This window comes from Mustelus asterias, chromosome 12 (genome assembly GCF_964213995.1).
Source record: "Mustelus asterias chromosome 12, sMusAst1.hap1.1, whole genome shotgun sequence".
Classification (NCBI taxonomy): domain Eukaryota; kingdom Metazoa; phylum Chordata; class Chondrichthyes; order Carcharhiniformes; family Triakidae; genus Mustelus; species Mustelus asterias.
In genome coordinates, this window is record NC_135812.1 from 68,899,088 (window position 1) to 68,925,493 (window position 26,406).

Genomic DNA, 26,406 nt, shown 5'->3' on the forward strand with positions numbered 1-26,406 from the left:
TGGAAATCTCCTCCAGGATCTTACCCCAAATTAGGCAGGAAGGAGATAGTTATCAACTTCAGGAAGCATAATGGAGGACATGCTCCTGTCTACATCAATGGGGATGAAGTGGAAATGGTCGAGAGCTTCAGGTTTCTAGGTGTCCACATCACCAACACCCTGCCCTGGTCCCTCCACGCTGACACTACAGTTAAGAAAGCACACCACCACGTCTACTTTCTCAGGAAGCTAAGGAAATCCGGCATGTCAGCTATGACTCTCACCAACTTTAACAGATGCACCATAGAAAGCATCCTTTCTGGATGTATCACAGCTTGGTATGGCTCCTGCTGTGTCTAAGACTGAACAAAGCCCAGTCCATTACGCAAACCGGCCTTGTTCTTTGTTAAAAATTAAACTCCTCCCTCCAGCCTTATTAAAAATTGGTTAAACACAGGCATAGAATCCCTACAGTGCAGAAGGAGGCCATTCAGCCCATCAAGTCTGCACCAATGACAATCCCACCTAGGCCCTATCCCCCTTAACCCCACATATTTAGCCCACTAATCCCTCTAACCTACGCATTCTGGGACATTAAGGGGCAAATTAGTTTGGCCAATCAACCTAACCCACGCACATCTTTGGACAGTGGGAAGAAACCGGAGCACCCGAAGGAAACCCACACAGATACGGGGAGAATGTGCAAACTCCACACAGACAGTGACCCAAGCCGGGAATCGAATGCAGATCCCTGGAGCTGTGAGGCAGCAGCACTAACCTGTAGTGATAAATGGGAATCTGCTGTAAACTCAAACAGTCAGTCACTCTGATGAACAGTCCTCTCCCAAAAAGACCGGAAGGTAGATGAGAGCATGTCCGGGTGTATGGGGGTTGTTTATTATACTGGTTGCTTTTCTGAGGCAGCGGGAAATGTAGATGGAGTCAATGGATGGGAGTTGTTGCATTGTAATGGCAGGCTCTCCCTCACTTAGACAAGGTCATCTGGCGATCCTTTCTTCAGGGTTGTTGTGCTTAGTTGAGGTCACTTGCTGCCTCATATTTTGTTGCAGTGGCATCCCCACTGCAACATTGATTGACCTTCCTTATTTGTACTGGTGTGCTCCCACTTGATGGTAGTCATCCTACTGTGATATGTAATGAACCTGAACCCAACCAAAGAGTAACTGCGTATCAGTTATGTTTATTTGTAGGCAGGTGGAAGGTATTAAGTGGAGTTTCTCTTGAGCACATATAAAAAGATACTTACTGAAACTGTGTTATGATTGCATTTGGAGGTCAGTGCTTGTATGTTCCAGCCTGCAAATAAATGGCTAGATTGATAAAGATTGGCCCTTGTAATATCCTTCACAAAGAGGCTTTATGGACGATGAAGGGGACTGGGGTGAAATATAATCCTGCCCTGTGAGAACTCGGCCCTGACGAGGAAAGTACCACCCGCCCCTTCCTTCTGCCCAAATTTCTTCCAGGATCCAACAAAATTTGTCAGATTAATGAGACACTATCCCAAAATTATGCCCAGAATTTTCCAGCCCCGCCAATGATGGGTGTCATGGGGGAGGCAGGACAGGAAAGCTGGGAAAGCAGCCAAAAGTGACTTTTGGCTGCTCTCCAAATTTTCATAAACCCTCCTGCAATGATACCCCCTGCTGGTGGGGTCAGAAAATCTCACCCTAGAGGAGAATTCAAGATCTTGGAGAGCAATAATGCTTGATGCCATGTTTGTGTTCATTATCAGTTTAATTGTTGCTTGCAATGTCTACACTACCAGTGTTATGGGAGAGTTTAAGTCTGTTGATGTTTATCTCTATGCATTGAGTTAAGAGTGGTCGGGCAGGAATTAGTCAGAACATCTTGTAGAAACCATTGCTTGCAGTACCTCCCTGTGAACAGACTGATCTTCTGTATTGGCATCCCAAACAGCTTTCATTACGATGTGGAACCTGTCGAAACTATAAAGATTTTTTGACCAAAACATGCTGATGGTCTATAAAGCAGTTCATTGCTTTAATATAAGCTGCTCTTTCGGGAGAGGACTTTCTGTCAGACTCACCGACTGTGTTTGAGTTTACAGCAGGTTCTCATTTATCACTGTGTTTAACTAATTTTTGATAAGCCTAGAGGGAGGAGTTTAATTGTTGACAAAGAACAAGGACTGTCTTTGGAAGTTTATTACAAATTAAAGATCTCCCAATTTATGCCTGCATTCATCTCCCCAGTCACTCATTGCCACTCTGTTCACTGCACCTGCATTGGCTTCTGTTATGGCAATGCCTCAAATTTAAAATTCTCATCCTGGTTTTCAAATCTTCCCATGGCTTTGCAACTTCGCAATCCCCTACCTCCTCCTGCCCAGTGATTCTCTGATATCTTCGTGCCTTCTCATGCACCCCTGATTTTAATCATACCACCATGGCTGGCCATATTCTCACATTGTCTGTACCTTTAAGACCTGGTTGGTTGTAGAGATTCGCATTCTAATCAGTATTCTGTAACTTGATTTTGTGTCTCTGTGCCCTGTTTGAGAGCAGATTTCCACTCCATCTGACGAAGGAGCAGCATTCCGAAAGCTAATGGTATTTGCTACCAAATAAACCTGTTGGACTTTAACCTGGTGTTGTTAAAACTCTCACTATTTTCAGCAGTCAGTGCCCTTCATTCTGTACTTAAACAAAGGAGACTATAAAGGGATGAGGGAGGAGTTGGCTAAGGTAGACTGGGAACAAAAACTTTATGGTGGGGCAATTGAGGAACAGTGGAGGACCTTCAAAGCGATCTTTCACTGTGCTCAGCAAAAGTATATACGAGTGATAAGGAAGGACTGTAGAAAAGGAGATAATCCGCCATGGATATCTAAGGAAATAAAGAGTATCAAATTGAAAGAAAATGCATACAAAGTGGCAAAGATTAGTGGAAACTTAGTGGGAAATCTTTAAAGATCAGCAGAAAGCCACGAAAGAAAGCTATAAAGAAAGGTAAAATGGATTATGAGAATAAACCAGCTCAGAATATAAAAACAGATAGCAAAAGTTTCTACAAATATATAAAACGAAAAAGAGTGGCGAAAGTAAACATTGGTCCTTTAGAGGATGAGAAGAGGGATGTAATAACTGGAAATGAGAAAATGGCTGAGGCATTGAACAGGTATTTTGTGTTGGTCTTCACAGTGGAAGACACAAATAACATGCCAAAAATTGATGACAGGAAGGCTATGGCAGGTGAGAACCTAGAAACTATCATCATGAAAGAGGTAGTGTTGGGCATGTTAATGGGCTAAAGGTAGACAAGTCTCCTGGTCCTGATGGAATGCATCCCAGGGTACTAAAAGAGATGGCAGGAGAAATAGCAAATGCACTAGTGGTAATTTACCAAAATTCACTGGACGCTGGGGTGGTTCCCACAGATTGGAAAACAGCAAATGTGATGCCACTGTTTAAAAAAGGAGGTAGACAAAAGGCAGGTAACTACAGGCCGGTTAGCTTAACTTCTGTTGTAGGGAAAATGCTTGAATCTATCATCAAGGAAGAAATAGCGAGACATCTGGATATAAATTGTCCCATTGGTAAGACGCAGCATGGGTTCATAAAGGGCAGGTCATGTTTGACTAATTTGGTGGAATTCTTTGAGAACATTACATGTGCAGTGGACAATGGGGAACCTGTAGATGTGGTGTATCTGGATTTCCAAAGGCATTTGACAAGGTGCCGCACCAAAGACTGCTACATAAGATAAAGGTGCACAGTGTTACGGGTTATGTATTAGCATGGATAGAGGATTGGTTAACTAACAGAAAAAACAAAGAGTGGGGGTAAATGGGTGTTTTTCTGGTTGGCGATCAGTGACGAGTGTTGGGATTCCAATTCAGGGATCAGTGTTGGGACCGCAATTGTTTACGATTTACATAGATGATTTGGAGTTGGGGACCAAGTGTAGTGTGTCAAAATTCGCAGAAGACACTAAGATGGGTGGAAGAGCAAAGGGCAGAGGACACTGAAAGTCTGCAAAGGGATATGGATAATCTAAGTGAGTGAGCGAGGGTCTGGCAGATGGAGTACAATTTTGGTAAATGTGAGGTCATCCATTTTGGTAGGAATAACAGCAAAATGGACTATTATTTAAATGGTAAAAAATTGCAGCATGCTGCTGTGCACAGGGACCTGGGTGTCCTTGTGTAGGAATCTCAAGGAGTTGGTTTGCTGGTGCAGCAGGTAATTAAGAAGGCAAATGGAATTTTGTCCTTCATTGCTAGAGGGATGGAGTTTAAAAACAGTGAGATTATGTTGCAGCTGTATAAGGTGCTGGTGAGGCCACACCTGGAGTACTGTGTACTTGCTTGAGAAAGGATATACTGGCACTGAAGGGGGTGCAGAGGAAATTCACTAGGTTGATTCCGGAGTTGAGAGGATTGGCTTAAGAGGAGAGACTGAGTAGACTGGGGCTATACTCATTGGAATTCAGAAGAATTAGGGGAGATCTTATAGAAACATAAAAGTATGAAGGGAATAGATAAGATAGAAGCAGGGAAGTTGTTTCCACTGGCAGGTGAAACTAGAACTAGGGGGCATAGCCCCAAAATAAGGGGAAGCAGATTTAGGACTGAGTTGAGGAGGAACTTCTTCACACAAAGGGTTGTGAATCTGGAATTCCCTGCCCAGTGAAGCAGTTGAGGGTACCTCATTGAATGTTTTTAAGGCAAGGATAGATAAATTTTTGAAAAGTAAAGGAATTAAGGATTATGGTGAGCGGGCGGGTAAGTGGAGCTGAGTCCTCAAAAAGATCAGCCATGGTCTTATTGAGTGGCGGAGCCGGCTCGAGGGGCCTGCTACTCCTGCTCCTAGTTCTTATGTTCCCTCGTGAACTTTTACATGTCCCATTTCTCCTTTAAGAATCTCCTTTTAACCTACCTCTGAATAATTTTTGATCACCTGTCCAAATATCACCTGTAGCTCAGTGTCAAATTTTGTTTAATGACATTTCTGTGAAGTGCTTTGAGATTATTTTGCCACATTAAAGGTGCTACATGAATGCAAGTTATGTATGTTGTCGCTCTCACAGTTGGCCATCGTGTTATAGTAAGATACCATCATGTTCTATTATTTGTGAACTGCCAGACCCAGGGGAGAAGGTAGTGTAGTGGTAATGTCAATGAACTAATAATCCAGAGAACCAGGCTAATGCTCTCGAGGCGAAGGTTCAAATCCCACCACAGCAGTGGGTGGAATTTAAGTTCAATTAATAAAACCTGGGATTGAGCATAGACAAAGCTATAATTGATTTTGGGTGGCACAGTGGTTCACACTGCTGCTTCACAGTGTCAGGGACCTGGGTTCAATTCCAGCCTTTGGTGACAGTCTGTGCGAAGTCTGCATCTTTTCCCTATGTCTGCGTGGGTTTTCTCTGGGTGCTCCGGTTTCCTCCCACAGTCAAAAAATATGGATTGGCCATGCTAAATTGACTCTTAGTGTCTCAAGAAGTGTAGGTTAGGGGGATTAGTGGGGTAAATATGTGGGGTTACGGGGATAGGGCAGGCAGTGGGTCTGGGTAGGATGCTCTGTCGGAGAATCAGTGCAGACTCGATGCACCGAATGGCCGCTTCCTGCACTGTAAGGATTCTATTTTTCTATGATCTGTCTGGCATTCAAAACCACATGAAGGTATGATTCTGTTTTTAAACATCATAGTCTGCAAATTTGGCAACTGCCTGCCCTATTAAGTACTCAACACGGCACATGGGAAGCAGATACTCATTTCTAACTGTAATTACATATTGGGAAATCATAGAATTTACAGGACAGAAGGAGGCCATTTGGCTCATCTAGTCTGCACCGACAACAATCCCACCCAGGTCCTATCGCCATATATTTAGTCCCCTGATTCCCCTGACACTAAAGGGCAATTTAGCATGGCTAATCAACCTAACCAGCACATCTTTGGATTGTGGCAGGAAACCAGAGCACCCGGAGGAAACCCACGCAGACACTGGGAGAACTTGCAGATGACACACAGACAGTTACCCAAGGCCGGAAATGAACCCGAGTCCCTGGCGCTGTGAGGCAGCATTGCTAACCAGTGCGCCACCATGCCACCCTAAGTGTTTGTTGTGCACTGCCCATAACTGGAATAGGAATCTGCAAATTGATGCCTGTATAGGGTTCTCATTTTAAGACTGTTTTTTCCTGACTCAGCTGCTATCAGTGCTGTTGGGAATCAATAAAATAAGACGTTTGATCCCTCGGTGACAAAAACGTTTTTGAAATGTACTTATTGATCGTAGACCTAGGATGTTTAGGAATGTTTTATCCAGAGCTCCTGCTTAAAGGGAGTGGGTCGCTATATGCCCTTCCTGTTCCTTGTCACTGCCTCTTGACCCAATTTCTGCTTGGTCAACTGACTCTCCTGCCTTCACTTCCTGTACCCCAATCCCAGTAACAGCCGCTCGGAGTCCATTCCTCTCTTCCCAGCTTGCAATCCCATTCCTCTTCCTGGACCCCTCAATAAGGATAGGCACATCTGAGTTTTCATCACGATACAAACAACCAACTACTCTGCCACTGACATTAGCATCTTCTTTAACCATCATATTTTGGTACATCAGTTTGATGTGAGTGGGATATCATTTGGTGACTTGGCAAGGCTTCCCATCATCAGAAAATGTGTCTGCCAGTTTGCTACATTCAAAAGTCAGGTTGGACTGGAAGTGGGAGGATAACAGTAATGCTGCCCCATTAAAGGTTTGAAAAGTAATTTCCGTATTTTGTAAGAATTCAATTTATTTGACAGAGCATTTGTAATAATGGCTCTAGTTTTAACAGAAGTATACAATTCCTCTATCACCATCATTTATACATATATAATAGTGTGTGTATTTATGCATGCACTTATACTGTATATAATATACACACATATATACAGCTGTCAAGCTTATGGATGGTACAAAATTCTGTGTGATTGTAAGAATTGTAAATGAAACGGCTCCAAACAACTCTTGATGAGATGGGAATTGGGCTCAAGTTTGGAAAATTACATTTAACTTTGATAATTGTGGTGCTGTGAAGATGGCAAAAGCAAAACTAAATCTACCCTCGTTTGTTGAGAAAGAGTGAGATCTTGGTGTTATTATCCACAATTCCCTCAAGGTCCAAGTGCTGTGAAGTGATTACAGAGTTGACGGAATGATTTAGTGTAAATAAAAACACGCTATTTTGTCCTTGCGTAAGGGTTTGGTTATGCTGCACAGAGTACGATTCTTATTTTTAGTGATAATAGTTCAGAGATGGCTCAAAATAATACCTATTTTAAATTGTTTACTTCAGACAAGCACAGATTGGTCTGGAAGATTATACCAGTTCAAGATCATAAAATCAGTTCATAGATTATTTCAAATAGGTAGCTGCAAACCTTCAAAAGAGATTTGGACCAGTATGGTATGGGGCGGAGATCATGCCACACACAGATCAGGCAGTATAATGAATAGCACAAACTTGTGGTCAGTGTGTTCTCTTGGACTAATTGTGTTCATCTAAAGGGTTTAAAGCCTCTTCATGAATTGGCCTATTATTTAAAGAATAATCTAGTTATCTGCCTCCGAAAGGATTGCCGAGTGCTGTAAATCATGATGCTTCATTCATTCTGGTTCTGAGGCAAGTTCAGTGAACCAACTGGTCTTTTTAAAGTGAAGGTAATGGACCTTTTTGTTTCTAGATTTGTTCTTTTAGAATGCCAGGTGGCACCACATGTGTATCCTTTCAGTCCATGGAAATAATGCCAGACTCTATCATGCTTTATTGTATAAACAAGGAACTCATTGATCATGGTTATTTTTTATAATTTTATTTTTTATTTTTTAAAATCATTTATTTTTTGAGTGGTCTCAACTGAATGCCATCAGGGTCAGTTTTGAGACCCTTTCTGTTCAGATCTATATCTGTATCCACTTTGATACTTTCAATAGTCAAGTCAGCTGTACAATATTTTATCAATGATTCATAATCGTTTTTTATAGTCAAGTCTGACACAAAGAAGGCATTTAAACTCTCGACAATATCTTGGGGAGTCCATCTGAATCTGCCTTGAGGAATTCTTCAATGGTTTTACATTCCTCAATCATCCTCTGACTCCCATATAACTAAGAAAAAAAATACTATTGTTATAACAGCGATCCTCAAATTTTTCCAATGAATTTTTAGCTGCTGTAACGGTATTTGTTGCCTTTAGTTGAGTCCAGTTCTCCTCAGAACTATTTTCTTCGAGGCTGTAAAACAAAAACCTGACTGGGCTTGTCTTTACAGCCTTTTTTTGAACGAGGGTGTAATGTTTGCAATTCTCCAGTCCTGTGGCCGCTCCCCTGAGTCGTGGGAAGATTGAACGATTATGGCCAGGACCCTGCAATTCTCACTTCCTTCACTGCCCTTGGATGCATCTCATCGGGTCCCAGTAACTTGTCAACTTTAACTACCTCCTTATCAATTTTATTTCTATGCCTATAAAGGATGTTATGATTCCCTTTTATGTTGGCTGCCAGTATTTTCTCATCATCCCTCTTCACTTTCCAAATGTGTGTTTTGCCCCTCTGAATGTTCCATATGCCTCTTGGTTCTCAGTTGTATTTTTAACCTGACACCTGTCATAAGCACGCTTTTTCTTATTTTAATTTCTATCTCCATTTTCATCCAGGGAGCTCTACCTTTCCCTTTTGAGGGAATATACCTTGACTCTGCCTAAACCATTTCCTTTTTGAAGGTAGCCCATTGTTCAGCTACTGTTTTTCCCACAGCAACCTTTCATTCCAGTCTGTCTGGCAGAGCTCCGTTCTTGCCCCATTGAAGTCGGCTCGCCCCCCAGTAAATTACTCTTACCCTGGATTGCCCATTGTCCTTTTCTATCATCATCCTAAACCTTACGATACAATGATCACTATCTCCTAAATGTACCCGCACTAACACTTGATCTACTTGGCGCATCACATTTCCAAGAACCAGGCCTAACATCCTTTCTTTTTGGACATATACTGTTGTGGAAATTGTTCCTGAACACACTTTAGTAACTTTTGCCCCTGTTCACCCTTTACGCTACAATTATTCCAGTCCACATTTGGCTAATTAAAGTTCCCTCATTATAACCACTCTATAATGTTTGTGTCTCTGTGTAGTTTCCTGCAGATTTGTTCTTTGACATCATTCTCACTATCTGATGGTCTATAGCAGTGGTGGGCAACCTGCAGCCTGGGGGCCACATACAACACATCTGGGTTCTGAGTGTGGCCCACGAGGCATTTTGTTGGCTGTTGTCCACGCGTAGGGTTGCCACATTCTGCTGATTTCCGTCCGTGTAGTTTTTTTTTCTGCTGTTATGACTGAGGTGATATGCACATAAAGCAAGGGCAAGTGAAGTGAGATAGGTGCTCATTGCTCACGACATGGACTGTGAGAGCCATGTGCTCCCTCTGCGTCCAAAGTATAAATATTCCTTTTGTTTTTATCATTTGAAGTTGATAGATCTATTAACTTGTTATGGAATATTCAGCGTGTATTAAACGTATTCAATCTTATTCATGGGGTCATGGTGACTCAACACTCCTGATTTCAATCTTGGAGCCCACTGAGATGGGGAGGGCCAATCATGCTGCCCACTCACGAGCCTAGATTGCCCACCACTGATTTATAGACTATGGCAAGCAATGTAATTGTGTCCTTTTTATTCCTTAGAACCAGGCAAACTGATTCTGTCCTTGAACTCTCTGGGACATTCTCTTTCTCCAGCACCACTATGCTCTCCTTAACCTAGCCATCTCCACTCCTCCTTTCCGTCCTTTCCTACCTTTTCTTAACACCTCGTACCCAGGAATATTTAACATCCAGTCCTGCCCTTCCTTGAGCCAGGTCACTGTTATCACCATAACATCATACTTACACATGGCAATCTGCACCAGTAACTCCCCAATCTTTTATTTATTATGTTCCATGCATTCACATACATTCAGTTTAAGACCACTTTAGACATTGTTACTTTCTCTCTTAATCCAACTTCATCTATTAGCTTACTGTTCTCTATTCTAGTGCTATCTGTACTTCCCATATTTTGTGCATCCTGGTATTCCTCTCTAATATTTCTTCTTCGATCGCATATCCCTGCTGAGTTAGTTTGAAGCCTTTCCAACATTACTAGCAAAACCCCCCACAAACACCTCCATCTCAGCTCTGTTCAGGTGTAAAGTGTCCTCTTGTACAGCTGTCATCTCTCCCTGATCCAGTTCCAGTGTCCCAGAAATCCAAAGCTCTCTCTTCTGCACCATCTTTCTAGTCATGTATCGTGGCGCCACCTGGCCCTGACTGCACTCCTCTGAGGAACCAACGCCTTCACCAGCTTCCAAAATGGAAACCGATTTGTGAGCAGAAACCCAAGGGGCCTCCTGTACTGCCTAGTTCCCTTGGACTGCCTGGGGGTCATGCATTCCCTCTCTGCATCCAGGCCCATAAGCTATGGTGTGGCCTCTTCTCTGAGCATGCTTTCTACATACCTCTCTGCCTTGCAGATGTGCCACAGTGACTCCAACCCTCTCTTAGGCTCTGAAACCCAGAGTTCAAGCTGTTGCAGCTTCCTGCGCATGTCATTATCTACGAAACCAGTAGTATCCATATTATCCCTCAATCAAGTTCATACTGTGCAGAAAGAGGCCATTTAGCCCATTGAGTCTGCACTGACTCTCCAAAAGAGCATCCTGCCCAGGCCCTACCTGCCCTCCACCCTACCTCTGTAACCCCACGCATTTACCACCTAATCCACCTAAGCTTTACATTTTTGGACACCAAGGGGAAACTTAGCATGGCCAATTCACCCAACCTCTACATTTTTGGACTGTGGGAGGAAACCGGAGCATCCGGATGAAACCCACGCAGACATGGGAGACCGTGCAAACTCCACACAAACAGTGACCCAAGCCGGGAATCGAACCCGGGTCCCTGGCACTGTGAGGCAGCAGTGCCACTGTGCTGCTCCATGACTTCCCACATATTACAGGTGACACATGCCACTTGACTGAGATACCCTGCCATGTCTTAACTTTACTTCCCTTACAATGACTTTATTCTACTTTGTATTACTTATATCACCTTATTACATTGGCCTTGACTTTCCCTTATTTCTGGTGCTTCTCAGTTCAACACAATATGGCTACTTGTTTTTTAAAAATTACATTTTCGAATTTACAGCAATTTGAAGACAGTCCCTAATAGCACTTCCTTACCATGCAATGAACTTACTTTAGTTTTCCTGCGATTTTGCTCTGTTTTTCTCACTCTCCTTTTGCACTGAGTGCGGGCCAGTTGTGAGTCGCTTAATGGTCCACTGTCTCCAACTCCCAGGTAAGTGGCTCCTGGCTATAATATTCTTTGGGACATCCGCTGGTTGTGGAAGGTGATTATATGATTGCAAATCTTTCATTTTGTTTTCCATTTTCCAGACTGCTCTCCTGATGCAGCTTTTATGATTGCTTTGCACAGGGTATTCTCTTCAGTACAACGGACTGTTTGAAAACCCCTCAAGACCTGGTCAAGCTATACCAGCATGAGTCTAATCGTGTCTACAGGGATAAGATGGTGGAAGACAAAGACTTTAAGGTCTTTGATCTCATCCAGACGGAATTGGTGAACAAGTTCTTTGATGTATGCATTGCAGCTTAAGAGTTTTAGCAATACAAGTCTGATAATGATTTGATTTAACTTATTATTGCCACACGTATTAGCATACAGTGAAAACTATTGTTTCTTGCGCGCTGTACAGACAAAGCATACCATACATAGAGAAGGAAACAAGAGAGTGCAGAATGTAATGTTACAGTCATAGCTAGGGTGTACTTAATGCGAGGTAGAGTCCATTCAAAAGTCTGATGGCAGCAGGGAAGAGCATTGTTAGGGTGTTCAAAAGAGTTAGAATGAAGTTTTAGAAGCATAGAAAGAAAGTGAAAGATAGAATTAGAAGATATGCTGGGCACAGCTTGCAAGAAGTCGCCACACTCCGGCGCCATCTTGAAATTGAGGACACCTCTGGCATTCAAAACAATTGACTTTTAGTTCAAAGTTTATTTATTAGTCTCTCAAGTAGCCTCACGTTAACACTGCAATGAAGTTACTGTGAAAATCGCCGAGTCATCACACTCCGGCACCTGTTCGGGTACACGGAGGGAGAATTTAGCATGGCCAATGCACCTAGCCTGCAAGCCTTTCGGACTGTGGGAGGAAACTGGAGCACCTGGTGGAAACCCACACAGACATGGGGAAAATGTGCAAACTCCACACAGTCAGCGACCCAAGCCAGGAATCGAACCCCGGTCCCTGGTGGTGTGAGGCAGCAGTGCTAACAACTGTCCCACTGTGTTGTAAACACTGTGGAAAACATGGAAAATCAATTTGTTTGTAACTATCCCAATGAGTTTGATAGTTTGCACTCCTCGATGTGATAGCTGGCTGTGGAGCCCCAAAAGTAGCTAAGTTTGTTCCTCAGACTGTGCTGTGCCAGGTGGTACCAACCAGCATGGCAGTAGGATGGTTCAGTGCTTGATTAACCTGAATGCCCCAGACTAGAAAGAGTAGAAAGACAAGTGTTTGCCTATTTATTTGAAATGGGTCACCACTGGCATCTGAATTGTGCCAGTTGGAACAACAAGGCTTCAATGCTTTGACTCACACATGGACTTAAATTTTCCCATCCTGCCCGCCACGGGAATCGAGCATTCAAAGATCCATTGGCCTCGGGTGGGATTTTCCGGCTTTGGGGCGAGCATGACCGGAAAATCCCACCCATGAAATCTGGACATCCTGTGCTCCAACTTTAATGGACATACCCAGGCAGAGAATTGGGTTTAAGCAGGCAAACATTTCCCATTTAAATGCAAACAGAAATAATCAAAAATATACCCGTTCTTCAGAAAATCTAGCTTCTGCCTCCTCCCTGATTGCTGTGGGTCTATTGAGAGGGCACCACAGTGTAGTAGAAAGGGTGTCTTGTGACGCAGTGGGTAACGCCCCTGCCTCTTGAGCCAGAAGCTGCAGGTTCACAAACCGCCCAGGATTTGATGGCCAAGGAAGGTGTGATCATAAGGCGGCTCAACAGGTTGAGTGTCAACCTACAAAATCATTCCAACGCATGCCAATGGCTGGCGGTAAGAGTTGGAGAGTCTCTTGGACAGCCATGCTTGATGTGGAGTGGCGCCCCTCAAGCTATAAGCCTCTGGCGACAGACTAGTGACCTGTTCCAGGAAAAACCTTGCTATGGGAAGAGATTGAATGTCTGCCTTAGTACAACACTAGGTGCAGGAAGAGAAGCAACATCAGCATAGAAGGGCACAGGTTTAGGTGCTGTGATTTGCGGTGATGGAGGTTCTTAATCTTGGTCATCAAACAGTAGCCAACTCTAGATAACTCCCCATGTTCACTTTCAACAAAGCACTGGAAGACACCCATCCATTTTGTGCAGAGTGTCGCATATTCCGCATTGAGAGGAAACAAAATAGAAAAATTGACAAAGGTATATTTAAAAAAAATCAGAAACCTTACATCTTTTGTTAATGTAAACCTATTGCAAGAAACCAGCTTACCATTCACCCACCTGAACCCGCCACCACTCCATCCACACTAGCACCAACATGCCACCCACCCGCACCTCATCCACCCCCACACCACTCAACTCCACCTTACTGCCAGCACTAACGTCCACACCACCCCCACCCCACACATCCCTATCCCACTGCACCCTCCCCACTCACTGCCCCACCACCACCCACCACAACACCACCCAACTTCACCCCACCCACCACCAGGCCCCCTCGGGTTTTACATCTGGTTATGATAGAAACAATGAAATGTTAACGATTCAGCCGGAATCCAGATTTGATTTCTCCTCTTGTTTTTCCACTGGGATTGTTTGCATGAACGTTGGGGTAACTTCAACTTCTATTATTAGGCAAAGAAAAAACATGGTGATCGGGATTTGTACCAGAAAAGAAAATCAGTCGAGGTGGAAACTGAGTGTCTGATTTGGTATCACCTGTTTTCAATCGGTTTTAAATATTAAAATGACCCCCTCCCTTCTGGTGAGGACTCTATTTCTCTATTTTCAATTATTATTGCTTATGCGCCTAATCCGCTGCAGGAGTAATGATGCTGCCCTGCTGGTAGTGTAAATAACCCCGAAAGGCTGAGTTGCCATGGTGACGTGTACTCTCTCCGAGCTGCATCGATCTTGTGTCGCTCTGTGCCCTCATGAAGCCCAGGCCCGTTAGTTCTCCGATTGTCTTGCTCCATCTGGTCTTCTGCCTACCTACACTCTGACTTTCCCTTCACTAATCCTTCCAGCGTTGTTGTTTCGACACCATTGCTTCATGCCACAAGCTCAAAGTATTTAGACTTCCACTTCCACCACTGATAATCTGTGTTGTCAACTCCCACCTCTTGTAATACCCACTCATTTGTACATCTATCCGTCCATTTCACCCTCAGCATTCTTTGGAAACACCAAAGTTGGGAAATAAAAACAATTTTTTTCCTGTCTATCATCTTCTTGGTCATCTTCACATTCTCCCCGTATCTGCGCGAATTTCTTCTGGGTGCTCCGGTTTCCTTCCACAGTCAGAAAGACGTGGATGAAATCCTTCATCCTTTCTGCCAGAAATTCTCACAGCTCTTCCAGGGGTTTGGTTAACTAAAAAAACAATTATTATAATACACTGCTCCCAGATACCAAGCTGGTGTGCCTATTTACCCCCAGAATGATACCCATCGGTGACACAGTGGTTAGCATTGCTGCCTCACAGTGCCAGGAACCCAGGTCCGAGTCCCGACTTGGATCACTGTCCGTGCGGAGTCCAGACATTCTCTCCGTGCCTGCATGGGTTCCCTCCGGGTACTCCGGTTTCCTCCCACAGTCCAAATAACGTGCTGGTTAGGTGGATTGACCATGCTAAATTCTCCCTCAGTGTACCCGAACAGACGCCGGAGTGGAGCGACTAGTGGATTTTCACAGTAACTTCATTGCAGTGTTAATGTAAGCCTACTTGTGACACGAATAAATAAATTCTAACATTCTGCACCATAAGTGGCAATAGGAGAGAGGATGTGACCCTACTTGAGTTAAAAAAAATGGCACCAGGACATAAAATGTAAGGGAATTGAGCCACTGGTAAAAAGAATTGCCCCGATTCTTGATAACAAAGTGACCCTGTGGCTTTTCCTTCCCAGGACATGCAGGAGACACTGGAGCAGACTCGAAATATGAACATGTACTGCCACTTTGCTTGTGGTGTTGGGGAACCCAAGTACATGCCTGTCCAGGACTGGGATTCCCTAAATAAAATCCTGATGGAAGCTTTAGAAAACTACAATGAGCTGAATGCTGCCATGAGCTTGGTTCTTTTTGAAGATGCCATGAGCCACATGTAAGAACATATGCATTAGTTTTATCTTTTAAAATTGTCCTTTTTTTCCCCCTCACTGGCCTTGGTACAGTTAGTGATGGAAAAGAAACCTAAAAATGGAGTCATTTCCTTGCCGTTGCAGTTGCCGAATTAACCGGATTTTGGAGTCTCCCAGGGGAAACGCTTTGCTTGTCGGCGTCGGTGGAAGTGGGAAACAGAGTCTGACCAGGCTGGCAGCTTTCATCAGTTCTTTGGAGGTCTTCCAGCTCACTTTAAGAAAAGGCTACGGCATCCCTGATTTAAAGGTAAGTGGAAACCAGTCCCTGTAACACAGATGGCAATTCACCACTGACCCAAGAGTGTACAAAACAAAAGGGGCATCCTGTCTGTCCAAACCCACTTCTGCCATTTGCAGTGCCTGAGACACCCAGGGAGAGAAATAACTGCAGTCAAACATTCAAGAAGGAAGAGTTGCTGACACTTCTCCCGAGTTCCAATGATGATCAAAATAACAAAATCTGAATATCACGGGGACGTAGTGGTATTGTCACTGGACTGGTAATCCTGAGACCCAGGGTTGCACTCTGGAAACCTGGGTTTGAATCAGATGAACTAGGAGCAGGAGTAGGCCATCTGGCCCCTCGAGCTTGCTCCGCTATTCAACAAGATCATGGCTGATCTTTTCGTGGACTCAGTTCCATTTAAATATGTGAGGTCATCCATTTTGGTAGGAATAACAGCAAAATGGACTATTATTTAAATGGTAAAAAATTGCAGCATGCTGCTGTGCACAGGGACCTGGGTGTCCTTGTGCAGGAATCTCAAGGAGTTGGTTTGCAGGTGCAGCAGGTAATCAAAAAGGCAAATGGAATTTTGTCCTTCATTGCGAGAGGGATGGAGTTTAAAAACAGCGAGGTTAAGTTGCAGCTGTATAAGGTGCTGGTGAGGCCACACCTGGAGTACTGTGTACAGTTTTGGTCTCCTTACTTGAGAAAGGATATACTGGCACTGGAGGGGTGCAGAGGAGATTCACTAGGTTGATTCCGGAGTTGAGGGGTGGCTTATGAGGAGAGACTGAGTAGACTGGTGCTATACTCATTGGAATTCAGAAGAATGAGGGGAGATCTTACAGAAACATATAAGGTTATGAAGGGAATAGATAAGATAGAAGCAGGGAGTTGTTTCCACTGGCGGGTGAAACTAGAACTAGGAGGCATAGCCTCAAAATAAGGGCAAGCAGATTTAGGACTGAGTTGAGAAGGAACTTCTTCACACAAAGGGTTATGAATCTGTGGAATTCCCTGCCCAGTGAATCAGTTGAGGCTACCTCATTAAATGTTTTTAAGGCAAGGATAGATAAATTTTTGAACAGTAAAGGAATTAAGGGTTATGGTGAGCGGGCCGGTAAGTGGAGCTGAGTCCACGAAAAGATCAGCCATGATTTTATTGAATGGCGGAGCAGGCTCGAGGGGCCAGATGGCCTACTCCTGCTCCTAGTTCTTATGTTCTTACCCACCCGCTCACCATAACCCTTAATTCCTTTACTGTTCAAAAATTTATCTATCCTTGCCTTAAAAACATTCAATGAGGTAGCCTCACCTGCTTCACTGGGCAGGAAATTTCATTGATTCTCAACCCTTTGGGTGAAGAAGTTTCTCCTCAACTCAGTCCTAAATCTGCATTCCTCCCCCCTCCCTTATTTTGAGGCCATGCCCCCTAGTTCTAGTCCATGCCCCCTAATTCTACTGTGTAATCCCACCATGGAATTAAAGATCTAATGATGACCATGATCATTGTTAAAGCTCATCTGGTTCACTAATGTCCTTTAGGGAAGCAAATCCTCACTTGGTCTGGCCAACATGTCCATAGCAATGTGGTTGACTCTTAAACGCCTTCTGAAATGAACTTTGTTCAAGGGCAAATTAGGGATGGGCCATAAATGCTGACCCAGCCAGTGATGCCCACATGAATGAATTAAAAAATAAATCTGATTTAAATGACTTTCGAAAGATAAGCTACAGGTTTTTCAGGGAGACACACTTATTTCGGAATCAAATTGCCTCCTCAATCATAACAACAAACCTCCAATTTAAATCTAAGGTGACACAGAATGAAGAGAAGCCATACTTTTGATCAGATGGGGCTAAAGGGATCAAGGGATATGGGTGAAGGTGGGATCAGGTGATTGAGTTGGATGATCAGCCATGATCATAATGAATGGCGGAGCAGGCTCGAAGGGCCGAATGGCCTACTCCTGCTTTCATTTTATATGTTTCTATATTTTTTTTATTCATTCGTGGGACATGGGAGTTGCTGGCTGGCCAGCATTTATTTGTCATCCCTAGTTGCCCTTGTTCAGAGGGTAGTTGAGAGTCAACCACATTGCTCTGGCTCTGGAGTCACATGTAAGCCAGGCTGGCTAAGGACGGCAGTTTTCCTTCCCTAAAGGACATTAGTGAACCAGATGGGTTTTTCCGACAATTGACAATGGTTTCATGGTCATCAGTAGATTCTTAATTCCTGATTTTTTTTTTGTTGAATTCAAATTCCACCATTTGCTGTGGTGGGATTTGAACCCAGGTCCCCAGAGCAATACAATGGGTCTCTGGATTAATAGTCTCGTGATAAATACCACTCAGCCATTGCCTTTCCATTCATGATCATAGGACTTCCTCAGTGAGCTCCCTGTCTCGATGGTGCTTTGTGAGAAGCATGACTGTAGCTTCCTCAAAGGAGGAATCAGATTGACTGTCAGCCTGAGATTCTTCTCCAACATTTTCTTCTGGGTGGTTAGACAGCGATATTGACCATCAATTGGCTGTTCTTATAGCCAGAAGTATGGAACAGAAGAGCTGAACCTTGGTGCCATGAGCCAAATATTGGGCAAGGGCACAAATGGGTCAGAGTTGCACATTTTTCCCACCACAATTCTTGCAAAATATGGTAAAGACATGACCTTCCCCAGCTCCACCAACCCACTCACCTACCCAACATCTGACTCTGAAAATGGTAGAAAATCAGTTGCACCCCTAAATATTTAAGAGCAAATGTATGCCAGGGAAGCAGGGCCTCCCTAAATTAGTTAATCCCAATCCTAGGCCTCATTTAAGATCCACCTGTACAGTAGAAGTTAGCTGGTACACCTAGTGAGGTGACTGTGGGCTTGATTAGTGAAGCCTAGACCAGAGAGGAAGCCTGTTCTCTAAAGAAACATGATCAGCTGAAATTTATACAGTATTCTCCTAATCTCCCGTTGTAATATAGTAACAGAGCAGTGAAGGCCTTGGATAAACAGTGTAAAAGATGGTTTTTACACTCTTTCTTTGATGTTTTAAGCTTCCAAAATCTCTCCCCTCCCCCCTTAATCTTGATTGGAATGTGGACAAGGCCTGTATTGGTTGCTCATTCCTGGGAACATGGTCCAAACCCCACCATGGCAGCTGGTGGGAATTAAATTTGGTTAAATTGAGGGTGGCACAGTGGTTAGTACTGCTGTCTCACAGCACCAGGGACCTGGTTCAATTTCAGCTTTGGGTGACTGTGTGGAGTTTGCACATTCTCCCCGTGCCTGCGTGGGTTTCTTCCGGGCGCTCCCGCAGTCCAAAGGCGTGCAGGTTAGGTGGATTAAACATGCTAAATTGTCCCTTAGTGTTCCAAGATGCATTGGTAAGGGGAATTTGTGGGCTAAATGTATGGGGTTATGGAGATAGGGCCTGGATGAGATGCTTTGTTGGAGAGTCGGTGCAGACTTGATGGGCCGAATGGTCCCCTTCTGCACTGTAGGGATTCTGTGATTCTATGAAATCTGAAATTTGAAAGCTAGCCTCAGTAATGGTGACCATGAAGCTAATCGATTGTCATAAAAACCCTCATGTCCTTTAGGGAAAGAAACCTACCATCCTTATCTGTCCTGGCCTACATGTGACTCCTGACCCAGAGCAATGTGGTTGATTCTTTATTGCCCTCTGAAATGGCCGAGCAAACCAGTCAGTTTGAGGGTAATTAGAGATGGACAACATCTCGCCTTGCCAGCGAGACTCTCATCCCATGAAAGAGTTTAAAAAAAACTGGACCAACCATATCAACACTGGCTACAGAAGCAGGGCAGTGCCAGGGTCTTTCCAATGAATGACTCATCTCCTTACTCCTCAGCGCATCTCCACGACAGAGGCTTGTAAGGACTGTGATTGAATAATTCTCACTCACCTTATTGAATGTAGCTCCAGCAACAATCAGGAAGTTTGACACCTGGCAGGGAGACAAAGCAGCCAGCTTCATTGAAAATCATAGAATCAATGCAGAAGAGGCCATTCGGCCCATCGAGTCTGCACCAGCTCTCTGACAGATTACCTTGCTCAGGCCTTCTACCTTGCCCTGTAACCCCACACATTTACCATGGTTAATCCATCTAACATATGCATCTTGGGGCACCAAGGGACAATTTAGCATGGCCAGTCTACATAACGTGCCCATCTTTGGGCTGTGGGAGGAAACTGCAGCACCCGGAGGAAACCCACGGAGAGAATGTGCAAACTCCACACAGACAGTGACCCAAGCCGGGAATTGAACCCGGGTCCCTGGCGCTGTGATACAGCAGTGCTAACCACGGTGCCACCGTGCCACTTGTGTCTAATCCAAGGAGAACTTTGACAATCATTTGACAATTACAAGGGGGCATAACTATAGGGTTCATGGTGGGAGATATAGGAAGGATATCAGAGGTAGGTTCTTTACGCAGAGAGTGGTTGGAGTGTGGAATGGACTGCCTGCAGTGATAGTGGAGTCACTTTAGGAACATTTAAGCGGTTATTGGATAGGCACATGGAGCAAACCAGAATGATAGGGAGTGGGATAGCTTGATCTTGGTTTCAGATAAAGCTCGGCACAACATCGTGGGCCGAAGGGCCTGTTCTGTGCTGTACTGTTCAATGTTCTATGTTAATCATCTCAGTTAATTTGACCTAAACCTCACTACACCCTGAGAACAAGTTAGTGGATTATTTTTTGTCCCGTTTGTTGGCCGATGTCTCACTCTCAGTCACACATTTGACACTGATTCCTCACACCAGCTTAAGCTATTTTGATCCTTTTTTTGAGCTACTAAACTCTACACTCAGACTAGTTAACCCCAGGCTACTGTCTGATTCTTATGGTCCCTTCAGACCCACACTAACACAAGATGCTTATATTCACATGCATACAATACATAATCTGAATACTTTTTGAAGGGTAAATATATAATGGGTTGGAACTTCAGTTCACAGTTTAGAGATTTTAGACTTAATGCCCTGAAAATTCTTGGGGTTGTGATCTCTGTGAATGTGGCTTGGTTGCACCTGACATTTTTCTCCAGTGCCAGTGCTGGTCATTGAATTGAGGGATGTGGAGAAGATACCAAATATTCATGGGGGAGGCAGGGACAATGCCAGTGCCCACCTACCCCAAGTGTCCACCAAATTCAGTGCCCACCCATTGGTGGCAATGGTTGCTGAGATCTCCCTCTTAACTCCAGCAATGACCAATGACTCACTTAGCTCAGGTAACAAGGACCAATCGGGGGTGGAGGGTGGCAGAGGAGGCAATAAACAAGACACCAAAAGAAAAATCTCTTTCTTTGGGGGAACCTGTCTGCTTCCGTTGGTTGGATCTCAACATCTTCACCCATCCATTTTACCCAAGGCCAGTCCACTTTTATTCACCTGGCTGCAAGCATCCAGGGATTCATCAGATCCTGACTGACACAGCTTAGTGGGAAGTGTTTGTATAAGGACTCCCTACCTCTGCCTCCGACCTCTTTCCTTAATGGTGTTTGCTTGTTAAGGGCCAACATGAAGATTCTGCCCCTTACCAGCATCTACCCCCTCCCCTCCCATCCACCCCTCAACACGGCTGTGGATTGACATGTTCCCTGTATATTTTGGCTCCAATAATATTTGGGAGACCATGCTGACTTTAACCGCAGTAACTGTTGGAATGATTTGGTTTAATGGCAGACCACTTTGCACGGCTATTTCAGAGAAAAGGCCTCAGACTGACTAAGCTGTGTAGCAGCTACCTAAAGTATGCTCCAATCTCTCTGATTTTATGACAGTTTTTAGGTAATCTTGTGAATGAATAAATCACAAAGGTAATGATGGTTTTCAGACAGTCACCGGCCTTTCTGCCCTCAGGAGAGCAATGACCCACTGAAACGAAACTGTCAGAGTCAGTCAGATGGTCATGTTTGGATGGCCAGTTTCGAGTGTTACAGGGCGTAAGGTATCCGTCATCATTCTGTGGAACACTGTGATTTATCCATTGGATTTAGTGGACAGGTCTGCAGCGTGAATTGAAGTCCAGTTGGATTACATGTGTAAATAGTGCCTATTTAGTATGATGATAGGCTTGTGAGCTATAGCAGTGGAATGAAAATGTTTCAACTCCCAAAAGCTTTATTTAGGGGTTAATTGTAACCAATTGTACATTGCTGAAGGGAGAGACATGTGGGTGACACTCTTCATCAGGTCAAACACTACAATGCCAAATCTCAAATGAATTTTTGACAATTCTTCCAGATGGGTGCAAAACATAAAGCTTCAACAACCTGTCTCTAGTTCTTATCAGAAATACCCAAGTCCTGTACAAACAAACATTTATGTTGCTGATAAAGAAAGATGGTGAAAGACAGCTGAAAGTGGGATCTGGCTTGGCTGCCACAGTTAAATGGTCTGCCAACACCATGGCACACACTTGAAGAACCCACCTACATCAATGCGGTGAGGATCATTGCCACAAATGCACTCGTACCTTAGCATGAGTTAGATACACCGAGAAGAAGTAAAAAGGATTCTCATCCCTCGAAGGACTTAGAATATTTTCAACATCTCATATCTGATATCTGAAGACTTAGGGTGGGATTTTTCCAGCTGCAGAAGGTCAGAAATTCCCGCCCGAGGTAAATGGACCTTTGCATGGTCTGCCCCCGCCCGCTATGATTCCCGTGGTGGGCAGGATGGGAAAATTCTGCCCTTAATCTTTGAAATAATTTCATCATCTAAAACCAGTGCAGTGAAACTTTATGTAGCATGGCTTAGATCGTAAAATCCCTACAGTGCAGAAGGAGGCCATTTGGCCCATCACGCCTGCACCGATAGCAATCCCACCCAGGCTCTATTCCCTTACTCAACATATTTATCCTGCTAATCCTCCTGACACTAAGGGGCAATTTAGCACGGCCAATCCGCCTAACACGCACATCTTTGGACCGTGGGAGGAAACCGGAGCACCCGGAGGAAACCCACGCTGTCACGGGAAGGAAGCGCAGACTCTGCACAATCACCCAAGCCGGAATTGAACCCGGGTCTCTGGCACTATGCAGTGCTAACCACTGCTGCCACCGTTCTGCCCCATGTGTTGTAATAACTCATAGAAAACTGCTCACAATGATCTTGGAACCTCTGTAGCATAGTTTTCTCCTTTTCCTGACAGTAGTCGAAATCTGGAGCCAAATGAGAGGGCCTCCAAGTGTTAGAGAACAGCCAATCACACTGACATATCCTCACAGACAGTAAAGCAGGAAGTCAAAGCGACCGAATCTCTTTCCTATTATTTTACTATCTGAAATCTTAAATTAAGTGATCAAGAAGATCCATGTACTATTACTCAGAGCTATCTTATCTCACTTAAAGTAGCACTGGCACTGAATTGGCATTCATTCACTCGACCGAGTGCAGGGAAATAACTAATATAACTATGTTTATGTGGACGTGTGGGGAGATGTAAGGCATCAGAGAATCAGGTGAGGCTATGCATTGAACAGGTAGCTGGCACTTAAAGGAATATGGGACTATGGAAGAAATGGCTTATGACATCTGTGAAGCTGAATGTTTAGAGTTCAGGATTGGAGGGAAACAATTGGAGGCCAAATGCAAATTGAAAAACTTTGACTTGAATTCTGACAGTGGTTATGGAACAGAGCAGTCACAAATTTGATTCAAATGGAATGCTTGTTCTGTACATGCTGACTATGGCTCTGATCTTTGCCATGGCACGGCTGTCGTTGAATTGTAGATCATAGAAGATCATACAATCCCTACAGTGCAGAAGGAGGCCATCCAGCTCATTAAGCCTGCACCGACAGCAATCCCACCCAGCTCCTACCCACTGTAACCCCACTAGTCCTGCTAGTCCCCCTGACACTAAGGGGCAGTTTAGCATGGCCAAACAACCTAACCCGTGCATCTTTGGATTGTAGGAGGAAACCGGAGCACCCGGAGGAAACCCACACAGACACGGGGCAAACTCCACAGTCACCCAAGGCCGAAATTGAACCCAGGTCCCTGGTGCTGTGAGGCAACAGTACTAACTACTGTGCCATCGTGCCGTCATGGCAAAAATCCCCGAAATCCCACCCTTGAGCCCAGCATTTCCCACCTTCCCGGGGGTGGGGGGGAGCTGGAGTCAGGCCGGCGTTCACACATGCGCGATTTGCAGAGACAACCGGTCATTTAAATCACCAGCTACCTCCAGTGAAGTAAAGAACAGGAGTGTAGAGTACAGAGTGTGCAGATTAAAACAGGAAAGAGGAGGGAGGACTGAACTTGGTCAATTCTTATGGATAGCCAGAGTACTCTGTTGGAGAGAGAGAGCCCATCAATTCCTGATTAACTGCCTTAATTAAATAAATTTCGATTGAAGAACAATATTCCATTTATTATTGCAACTGCTAAGGCCTAATTTAATGTATTCTAACTGTACAAACTGATAGCACCCTTGTAAACCCCTCAATCACCAAGGTAGTAATAGTGAAAAATTTAGAATCGATAGTATATATATTTCTTCCATTTTATCATTTTTACGGAGTCTAAGTTAACTACATCTGTCTTCTCCGGCGATCACTTGCTAACGAGCATGATTGTCCAGCTAAGAAACTCAGTGTTACTGGTCACGGATTCTGTGTGGTTTATGAGCCTGATATAGTCGCAACTTTGACCACACATTTGGCAGCTGTTTCCAGGAGGTGGGTTCGGTCCTTGGAATCTGGATTGCTGGTATTCCTTTCTCAGGCTCCTTTTCCGGGCCTCCTCTTGCCGTTGGGTGTCCTTGAAGAATTGTGTCCCTTCAATCAGGAGGTCCCTCCAAGTCGATCTCTTCTGAGCAAGGGTCTCCCAGGTTTTGATGTGTATGTTGCATTTCTTCAGGGTATCTTTGAAGTGCTTCCTTTGCCCTCTTGTTCAGGTGCCTTCCTTGAGCTGGGTGAAGAAGGTTTGCTTTGGCAATCGGGACTCTGATGTCCTCAGCACATGGCTGGCCCAGCGGAGTTGGTTTTGGATGATCACAGCCTTGATGCTGGTTCTCTTGGCACCTTCAAGGACGCTGATGTTAGTACGCCTGTCGTCCCAGCTGATGTGGTGAATCCATCTCAGACAGCGTTAATGAACAAAGAACAGTACAGCAGGGGAACCAGCCCTTCGGTCCACCAAGCCTGCACCAATCAAGTTGTTCTATCTAGACCAACCGCCTGTATCCTTCTATTCCCCATCTGTTCATGTGTCTATCCAGATAAGTCTTAAATGTCACTAACATGTCTGCCTCACCCACCTCACTTGGCAGTGAGGTACCTCTCCAGGACCTTTCTGTGCCCGGTTCCCAGATTCCTGAGCCATATAGAAGAGTTGGGAGGATGAGTGAATTGTACACGAGATCTTAGTATCAGTGCAGATGTCGTGGTCACCGAAACTCTCATCCTTAAGTGTCCAAAGGCTGTGCTCACAGATTGGATTTGATGTTGGATCTTCGCATTGATGTCAGCCCTAAATGAGAGATGGCTCCCCAGAAAGGGGAAATGTTCCACAGTTGAGAGAGTTTATCTGTTGATCTTGATGGAGGGAGAGACTGGATCTTGCCCTGGGGCAGGTTGGTAAAGGACTTGAGTCGTCTTGACATTAAGGCTAAGACTGATTCTTCAGCTTGCTTCTGCGAAGGGATCAAGCATTGCTTGGAGATTCTCTTCCAAGAGCCCGGAGGTGGCATGTCATCTGCAAACTGAAGTTCCATAAGTGGTGTCAATGTCGTTTTCAGCCTGGATTTCAACCGGTTGAGGTTGAAAACTTTCCTGTCCATCCTGTAGATGATATCCACTTCTCCGGGAAGCTTGTTCTTGACAAGGTGAAGGATGAAGAAAGGGATGGAGACAACGCATCCCTGCTTGACTCCAGTCTTGACCTCAAAGGTTTCTGTTTTACTTCCATTGGTCAGGACTGACTATCACCGACACTCTGTTGTGGAGGAGTTGGGGGATATTGATGAATTTCTCTGGACAGCCGGCCTTTGACCGGACCTTCCATAGCACTTCCTGATTGGCTGAGTCTAAAGCCTTGGTCAGATCAATGAGGACCATGTAGACTGGTTGATGTTGCTGCTGGCATTTCTCTTGAAGTTGTCGAGCGGTGAAAATCATGTCTGCTGTTCAACTGTTTAGTCACACTGGCTTTCAAGATGGATTAATTCAGAGACCTGGAGAAGGTGGCTAGCGAGGATTTGGATGACGACCTCCCTGGCAATGGAGAGCAGATATATTCCTTGGTAGTTCCCACAGTCTTGATGTTGATAGTGATGATGGCATCCTTCAGGTCGGCAGGAATTTCTTCTTCTAGGTTTTCAGGAACAGCTGATGGAGATGACGAGTGATCTCTTTTCCTTCAAGTTTGAAAATCTGCACTGGAATCCCTTCCACTCCTCCAGCTTTTCCATTCTTCATGTGTTTAATGGCAGCATCAACTTCAACCTGGCTTGGTGGGAGTCCAAGATCATCTTTGACGGGGAGTTGGGAAATTCTTCAAACATATCCTCATCTATGATTGTATCACAGTTTAGGAGTTCCTTGAAGTGTTCTACCCATTGAAGGCTGGTGTTTTCCTTGCTTCTCAAAAGGCTCCCATTCTTACAATGCACTGGTTTGAGGCCTAGGGTATTGGGTCCATATTTGCCTTGGTGGCACTGAAGAAGCCCTGGGTATTGTGCTT

General features: G+C 44.5%; 1 protein-coding gene across 1 annotated transcript in view; it reads left to right on the forward strand.

Annotated features, from left to right (window-relative positions):
* The window catches only part of dnah9 (dynein, axonemal, heavy chain 9), a 591,107-nt gene that overhangs the window by 247,841 nt on the left and 316,860 nt on the right, over positions 1 to 26,406 (forward strand). Inside the window, exons 42-44 of the mRNA XM_078225415.1 lie at positions 11,496 to 11,657; positions 15,228 to 15,424; positions 15,546 to 15,708. Of these exons, the coding sequence (XP_078081541.1) occupies positions 11,496 to 11,657; positions 15,228 to 15,424; positions 15,546 to 15,708 (522 nt within the window). The remainder of the gene's footprint in view (positions 1 to 11,495; positions 11,658 to 15,227; positions 15,425 to 15,545; positions 15,709 to 26,406) is intronic.